Source organism: Heterocephalus glaber, unplaced genomic scaffold, assembly GCF_053883595.1.
Source record: "Heterocephalus glaber isolate CG9 unplaced genomic scaffold, H.glaber_assembly_v1.0 deba00001608, whole genome shotgun sequence".
Lineage (NCBI taxonomy): Eukaryota > Metazoa > Chordata > Mammalia > Rodentia > Bathyergidae > Heterocephalus > Heterocephalus glaber.
The window spans coordinates 20867293-20876192 of NW_028258379.1; the positions used below are offsets into that span (position 1 = coordinate 20867293).

Genomic DNA, 8900 nt, shown 5'->3' on the forward strand with positions numbered 1-8900 from the left:
TGAGCCCAGATAGCACAGAACAGAGACATTAACTTCAATAACCCCATTAAACCCTGTTCACATTCCTGATCCACAGAAGCTATGCTCGTAATAAAAAGATTGTTGTTTTATGTCACTAGGTTTGGGGGTGTTTTATAATGCAATAACTAGAATGGTCACTGAAATGTTTTCTCAAGAAGTGTTAAAATGCAAACACATCCCTCAGAAGGATAAATTCTTTCCAGTGAATACACAATTGCAAAGCAGGAAAAATAAGCTACGAGATGCTTTCTTCACTGACTTGAAAGCATTGTTGGATAAAGAGACACATATGTTGCTTCCAGAAAACTAGAAGCAGAAAGATGCCACACCTTGGAAACAGCATGGCTAAAAGAGAAAGAGGCATCCAAAGGACAGATGAGGGAGCAGGGCAAAGTCTGACTTTACCTACTTCTCAGCTGTACAGAAGCCTGGCTCTCAACTCTCTCATAACTGCAAAGTCCTTCATTTATGTCAGTTTGCCTGTTAAAATTCACCTGGAGATTATACAGCAATAAATGCCACAGGTAATTCTTACTATCAGGCAAGCTTGGAAAATACAGAGCTATAGAATTTAAATCAAATAAAATACACAATAGCAAATATCATACCCTTCTCCCATAAGAGTCACAGTTCTGTGGTGAGAATGAGGTTAATATATGAGCCTTGTGTTTGTTAAAACAAACAAGGAAACAAACAAAAACTAAAAGCAAGCTCTAGCAGCCTTGTACCTTGATAATGTAAATCCCAATTACAATGCTGTGTAAGAAGAATCTGAAAATATAAGAATTCATTTTACCTAGACACTACTATTTATATTAAATATTTTAAATATAAATGCTACTTAATATAAAGGACTACTTAATTAATTTTTAATTGATAAACTATAAAATAAGGATGTTAAATACTTATAATCTTATTCAAGCTATTATTCAGTGCAAGTAAAAATGATGGAGCAAGATATAAACCTGGACACACTAGGACTGAGAGAAGAATAATGAATGTCAAGTGAAAAGCTATGAATCAATTCTACTAACATGTAATACCCAATTCCTATTCCCATCATCCTTGCATTTCATAGTACGAAGAAATGACTTGAATCTCATTTCAGATTGTTAATATAAATAATTGAATTTCCTTTACAGGAATACATTTATAGTATTCTAAATAAACTCTGCAAGAGCAGAGGAGAAGTTTTTCTTAGTCATGAATGCACAATGTGACTGGTTAGGACTTTCAAGTTCTGCATCATTAGAATATTTTCATATATTACTGGTGAATCAGTGAATCAGTCCCAAACCCCTGGTTCCCACAGAAACAGATAGCAATATACCTCCCTGTGAGCCTGTTCAATTTTATTTCATTTCTCTCTTAATAGTTAAATGATGTCATTTTGCAGCGTAAACTTGACATTCATCTCTGATTCCATGAGTCTGAAGATATTCTGGTGAATAAAATGAATTGTCTATGGAAACAGATGTGTGCTGGTGAATACTCCAATTTCAAACAATGAAAATAGAAGTTCCTAATAAAACATTGACTTAGATGCCTAATATCGCTCCTTAGACTAGTGCCTGTGTTCCTCCTTCGACTACAAACTCAGATTTCAGGGTCTGTAGCTGGAAGGAGCATATCAGTTTCCCATTAACCTCAGGTCTGTTTGATTTTCTGGCCAAGGACTGAAATATCCTGGCTGCTCACTCCCTCCCCATGCTGTTCTGTTCTCTGCATCCAGGGATGTGTCTTATACCAGTATTACTGCCTTGCCGTCCAAAGGCCTGGAGCAACTGAAGGAACTGATAGCAAGAAACACTTGGACCCTTAAGAAACTCCCACTTTCCTTGAGTTTCCTTCACCTCATCCGGGCTGACCTTTCTTATCCGAGCCACTGCTGTGCTTTTAAGAATCAGAAGAAAATCCGAGGGTAAGTGTCAGGCACCTAGAATAAGTGACTAAAGGCCATGGTGGAAGTTAAATTAATTTCTGGGTTTAGAGAAGAATCTCTGTGACTTGAAAATCAGGTAGAAAAGAATTAGAAACATCCATAACAACAGGAATCCATCGGACTCAATGGCTGGATGGCAAGCAGCTGCAGATGAGAAATAGGCCAGTGTTTCTGGATAGCAGAAATGGGAATGGAAAGTAGTAAGAGATAAGACAGTAGGCAAAGTCATGACCAGGTCATGTAGAACCTTATGGAGGTTACACAGACATGATTTCTATTTCTCATTTCCAGAAGCAACAGGAAAGACAAGTTTACAAGCACAGCAAGTAGACTGCCTGATCAGCTTGGGCCTTGAGCATGTCACGGCTCATTGGTTACATGAGACAGGCTTTGCAGTAAGCTTGGTTTGTGCCCCAGCCCTATCAGTTTCTAGCTGTTACATAACTACCCTGAGCTTCTAAAAGTGAAGATCACAAAGTCATCATGAGAGGGGTTTTCATAAGATGAAAGGAGCAGCTGAATAAAGAATAGATGAAATGGAAAGGCATGGGACAGTACAAGTTCTCAATAAACGTTAACTGTGATATATATTATTTTAATACCTGACTGCTTATGAGGCTGTGAAGGAGGGATGGCCTGCTTTTCCTCTGTATATTTTGTCACTTTTGCTTTCACTTGAACTTTTACCTGTACATTTCCCTCTTTATAGCTTGTACCTTTCCCTGTTCTCCTACCTCCATCTTCATTTATTTATCTCTTATTTCAGTCTTTCTCAGCTTCTGTGTAAGTATCTGCTGGTTGACTTTCTATACTCATATTTATTGTCAGAAAAAAGTTGGGACCCAATTGTGGAGGCAAAAGCAAACAAGAAAGTTGAACCACTGGGCAAAAAAGGCCAATATGGGCATAAAACTGCAGGAAGCCTGGAAGAGGACACAAGAATTGTGACAGCAGAGTCTATACTGATGCCATATGGCAGCAACTAGGAAAAGATCAGGGATGAGTAGAAGGCTAAAGTGGGCATTGGGATCAGTGTCCAGGTTTCTCATTAACCTTCAAACGGGTTAGAACAGCTATCATTTTAAACAGAGTTTGGTAGGTCAAACTCTACTCAGCTGCTGAATCAAGTTGAACAATTTCTTTTGTTATAAGTCTGGCAAGCTACAGAAAAATGGAATCGTTTTTCTATGAGCATGTCTGCATGGGAGTGTCCATTTATTCGTTTGTTCAACCAGTATTTATTTATCACCTACTTCATCCCTGGCACTGTCCTATCCACAATAGTGAGTAGGACAGACAAGAGCTCCTCTTGCGTTTTGTTTACTGTTTAATGAAGGAAACCAGAAAACAACAAGGGAAATGTAAGAAAATATCAGATAGTGTTTTGAAGGAAATAAACACAAGTGATAGACAGTTTATTTGAGGACATCAAGAAACACTATTCTCGCAAACCCAAGTTCAATCCCTGGTACAAAAAAAAAAAAAAAGATTCTTCTGAGAAACAGACATTTGAGTTTCAAACCGAATAATGAGTACAGGCAAAGGAACATAGAATTCTAGAGCTCTTAATAGGAATAATAATAAAAATAACTAGCACATAGATATAGCAGTCATGATGCTGCAGGTGTAACCCTATATGAAATAGGGTTTGTAAAGTTCATTTTACAAATTAGTAAATTGAGGTTCAGAGACCTGCCCAAGGTAAAACGGCTAGTGAGTGGTAGAGTCTTGTGCTACCCTAATTCAACATCATTGCCATTTGCGGCTTTACTGCTATTCTTGAAGTGATGGTAGATGAGAAATAGGATTAGTGTCACTGGGTCCCAGTAGGTGAGGGGAGGAAACAGGCAATGATGTGGATGAGACAGGCCCGACCAGATGGTGCATAGTCTTGTAGAATCATATTCATCAGAGTAAGTAGTTTGTATATGTTTCTCAATGTTACAGGTTTTAAGCAAAGTGGTGATTCATTTTCATTGCCTTGCAGAATCCTTGAGTCCTTAATGTGTAATGAAAGTAGTGTCCAGAGCCTACGTCAGAGAAAATCTGTGAATGCCTTGAGTGGCCCCACCTATCAGGAATATGAAGATCTGAGTGACAGCAGTGTTGGGTACAAGCAAAACTCCAAGCTCCAGGATACCCACAGTAGTTCACATTATTATGTTTTCTTTGAAGAACAAGAGGATGAAATCATTGGCTTTGGCGAGGAGCTCAAATACCCTCAAGAGGAGACTCTACAGGCCTTTGACAGTCATTATGACTACACTGTGTGTGGGGACAATGAAGATATGGTGTGCACCCCCAAGTCAGATGAGTTCAACCCTTGTGAAGACGTAATGGGCTACAGGTTCCTGAGAGTTGTGGTATGGTTTGTTAGCCTGCTGGCTCTCCTGGGAAATGTCTTTGTCCTGTTTATCCTCCTCACCAGCCACTATAAACTGACAGTCCCACGCTTTCTTATGTGCAATTTGGCCTTTGCAGATTTGTGCATGGGGATATACCTGCTCCTCATTGCCTCTGTGGACCTCTACACTCACTCGGAGTACTATAACCATGCCATTGACTGGCAGACTGGCCCTGGGTGCAACACAGCTGGTTTCTTCACTGTTTTCGCCAGTGAGTTGTCAGTGTACACACTGACAGTCATCACCCTGGAGCGCTGGTATGCCATCACCTTCGCCATGCGCCTGGACCGGAAGCTCCGGCTCAGGCACGCATATGCCATCATGGTTGGCGGCTGGGTTTGCTGCTTTCTTCTTGCCCTGCTCCCTTTGGTGGGAATAAGTAGCTATGCCAAGGTCAGCATCTGCCTGCCCATGGACACAGAGACCCCTCTTGCTCTGGCATACATTGTCCTTGTTTTGTTGCTCAACATTGTTGCCTTCATCATTGTCTGCTCCTGTTATGTGAAGATCTACATCACAGTCAGAAATCCCCAGTACAACCCTGGGGACAAAGACACCAAAATTGCCAAGAGGATGGCAGTGCTGATCTTCACTGATTTCATGTGCATGGCTCCCATCTCATTCTATGCTCTGTCAGCACTAATGAACAAGCCTCTCATCACTGTCACGAACTCTAAAATTTTGTTGGTTCTCTTCTATCCACTTAACTCCTGTGCCAATCCATTCCTCTATGCTGTTTTCACCAAGACCTTCCAAAGGGATGTGTTCATCCTACTCAGCAAGTTTGGAATCTGTAAACATCAGGCTCAGATTTACAAGGGCCAAAGAGTTTGTTCAAAGAATAGTATTGGTATTCAGATCCAAAGGGTCACCCAGGGCAGAAAGCAGAGTCTCCCCAACATGCAAGATGCCTATGAACTGCTTGAAAACTCCCACCTAACTCCAAATAAGCAGAGTCAAATATCAGAAGAGTATAAGCAAACAGTTTTGTAAATTTAACCTATGCTACTCACAATGGTAGGGGAACTTTCAAAAGGCTGGTTTTATTGAATGTGCATTCCAATCCCATGACACATAAACATACAGCTGACCCAGTTCTTGTACAGATGATGTTTCATGGGACCAGAGTTCATCTCCAGAGAGTAACTAGCATTAAACTAATCACTGCCTCCAAGAATGAAGAGAAACTACCAGTATATCTGAATCCCAGGTGATGGCAAAATAGTCTGTACTTTCTGCAGGACTTGCGTGATGCTAAATCCAGAGATGACCCTGTGTGACATGTTCAGCAAATATTGACTGAACCATGTTAACATTAATCTTCTCACTTTTTTTTTTACTTTTTGAGATAGGGTCTCACTATGTAGCCTAAGCTGGCCTCAAATTCAGAGCGATCCTCCTCTCTCAGCCTCCTAAGTACTGGGATTACGGGCATGCACCATCATGCCCAGTAATCTCACTTTCATATAGAATTTCATACTAAAGATTCAGCAAATGGTCAATGCTATTAATTTAGTTAGTGACCACAATATAAAATCAGCCCTGCTTTGGCTCAGCTCAACTTCATATTCTCTGAAACGGCCTAAGAGAGCTTTAGAGCCTTAAAACTGAAAAGTTTTAATGAATAGATGTCATGCAATAGCTATGGTGAGGCAGGAAGGAGGGGGAAGTTTTAGTTTTAAGTTGTTTTTTTTTGGACTCTTAAATTACTAATCATCTCTTTCCAAGGATCTACCTAATGTGACCCAGCTGTTATGTGTTGCCTGGAGAAACTGGTAAGGTTTCACCTTATGTGGTCTAGAAAGCTAAGAATTGCTCTCCTCATAGCATAAAAGATATGAACTCTAGAAAGTACTTCTAAATGGCAAAGTGTTTCTAAATAGGAATTCAGGGCAGAGCACACTTAATCACCTGTTGACTTATAAGCAGGTTGGACACCAGTTAATTATAGAACTTGGAACAAACCACTGGGCCTAAGAAGTCTAAAAAGAAAGGAGTTGAATGCCTTATTCCACTTAAAATCTCCCTATATATAGATATCTCTTTAACTCAAAACATATATTTCTGTGACAAAGGCAAAGAAAAGCACTAATTAAGTTGAATCTTCTTTACCTATGTTGTAGAGCTGCTTTCTCCCTCTTTTTGAAACCTAGACGTATGATCCAGGAAATTTTTTATTTCATTTTTGGAGATGCTGTCTGAACCAAAAATTTTGTTGCATGGATTGGATGCAAATCACTCATCTACTGCTAGAATTATGAGGCTAAAAACAAATTGTTATTTATATAATAGGGTAAAAGGTGTTTTGCAAAGTTTGGTTATTTGGAGTTACTACAATATGCAAAAACACTTGAAAATATTTGTCTTCAAAGGCTGTTTCTTTGCCATTTCCAGTCTACAATCCCACTTGGAAGCTGTCAAGAGACATAACTTCTCTACTGACACTGCCAACTTTTTCTAGCCCTTTTGCTCACTGGACATAAAATCTTTATTCCCCATCAGTACTTTTTTACTTAAAGCAGTCAGAAACTTTATCTATGGATGTATTCTTCAGGTTACTTCCATGGTAAGCCCCTTAATTTCTTGCTAGAAGAGTCTCCAAGGAGAGATGGCATTTGCTTCTCATTGCCTGTGAACCACAGCATGAAACAAATGGTTTTTGCCACTTGAGGCCTGTGGAATAGGATTAGTGGGCTCTCAGAGACGGTCTCCACCTGACTCACCTGGAATATGTTCACAACCATAGCCATTCCTGATAACCACTGACACTTGTGCAACCCCATAGAAATAGTACAAACACCTGCAATCTTGACTTTCCTAGCAGTTCATTTGTTCCTAGTGAAATTAAACAAATGTGTTAACTTTTGGCATGTGTTTCTCTTGTGACATTTTGAAACATCCATAGATAATGTATTTTATCTTGAGTAGCTAAACTAATATTTTGGAAACAGAGTCCAAGAAGAATGACTTCAGAATTATTACTAAAATTTACATCCACAACATGAAATAAATTTTCTTCATAGTAAATGATTGTGCTGAGTACTGTTTTTTTGTTTGTTTGTTTGTTTGTTTGGGGTTTTTTTTGTAATTTGTGAGTTTCTTTTGGGAATAACATTATGTGTGTTAAGACTCAAGGGAGAAGACAATTGGCACATTTGCTAATGAATCCCTATTGATAAGTAAGGTGTTGACTATCAATAAGAAATATAAAATTATATCTTGATTATAAATAATCTTTACGTGAAAAAAACTTACTCTTGGTGAACTAAGTTATGGTTCTTTTGATAGATAATGATGCTTAAGGAAAAAATAAAAATATATCAAGTAAATAATTAGTATTGATTCTAGGATTTAAATAATGTTCCAATGAGAATAATAAATCTATAAATCCAGTTCAGGGTTCACTTTAACTGGCATCTTTTAATTAACTGAAGAGAGACCCAAATTAATGAGGATAAACACCCACAGACTCGCTCAATAGATGTCACAAAATTCATGCCCTACAGCTCATGCATGTTGCTCAAAGGAGTATCTCTCAAATAGATACTCTCAAAGTTTATTGACTCTTGCTTTATGGGTAATCTATTGCGTCTATGATGTAACAGAAGTGTCCAGTTAGAAGAGAAGAGTATATTGAAGGAGAGCCCCATGAGAGAACCAGTAAGGAAAAAATGAGCATAAAAAGAAGAAAACCATAGCCACAAGAATTTTAAAAACAATATTAGTTTGAGAACAAACTACCTGTTTGAGGTCATCTGGGAAAACTCTTATAACTCAATATTGTGACTCATTCATTCTGAATATCTAGTGAGACAAGAAACACTTGTTACTAGCAGCTCTATTATAAAAGCCAGGAAAGTTCCATCTCAAAGTGGGGGACTGAGTCCCTGTGTCTACCAACTTCCTCTTTCAAATTCCACTGAAATGACAGCAAAAGAGTAAAAAATGAGATCAAGCTGAAACTGCTCAGTGAACAGGAGGAATGGAGTCACCAGCAAATGTTGATGATTTTCTGAAAGGGGGCAAGTATATGGCTTCAGGTTGATGGATAACTCAGAGTGGAGGAAGCTGCAGCCTCCAACTCGCTCACAACATAAGGCTAGAGCTGTGCAGGATTTTGTCTTCCCTAGAGAGTTCCAGAGAGACCCTTGAGCCTGAAGATCACCAGAATGAGGAGCTGGTTAGGGCAATTAGTGGAAAATCTGGATCACATGAGCCTTCCCATCCCCCCTCAGTCCAGCCAGCTAGGACAAGGGACATTCAGTGCTTGCTGCAGGCTGAAGTCAAGATTTTCAAGAAAATGAGTGATCATCATAGACAAGGAAGCCAGTTCAACACCGCACAACAATGGCAAGCTACAGTATTTTTTTTGAAGTAGTAAGCAAAAATTAGAAGGCATTTTGGCAAATTTAAAATGAGATTTCCAAAGCTAGAATATTAACAGAAGGGTTGGAGGTTAAGGTAGAGGAAATTTCATAAGAATGTTGAACAAATAAAGTTGTGAGATATGAGATGGAAGTTGAAAGATACAA

The 8900-nt window shown here is 39.0% G+C and overlaps 1 protein-coding gene across 3 annotated transcripts in view; it reads left to right on the top strand.

The window, feature by feature from the left end:
* Tshr (thyroid stimulating hormone receptor) overlaps positions 1-7398 on the top strand; it is a 158271-nt gene extending 150873 nt beyond the window's left edge. For all 3 annotated transcript variants that reach the window (XM_087195441.1, XM_087195442.1, XM_087195443.1), the window contains 2 exons: positions 1754-1942; positions 3951-7398. In XM_087195441.1, coding sequence (XP_087051567.1) covers positions 1754-1942; positions 3951-5361 — 1600 coding nt within the window. In that variant the 3' untranslated portion in view covers positions 5362-7398. The remainder of the gene's footprint in view (positions 1-1753; positions 1943-3950) is intronic.
* The last annotated feature ends 1502 nt before the right edge of the window (positions 7399-8900 follow it).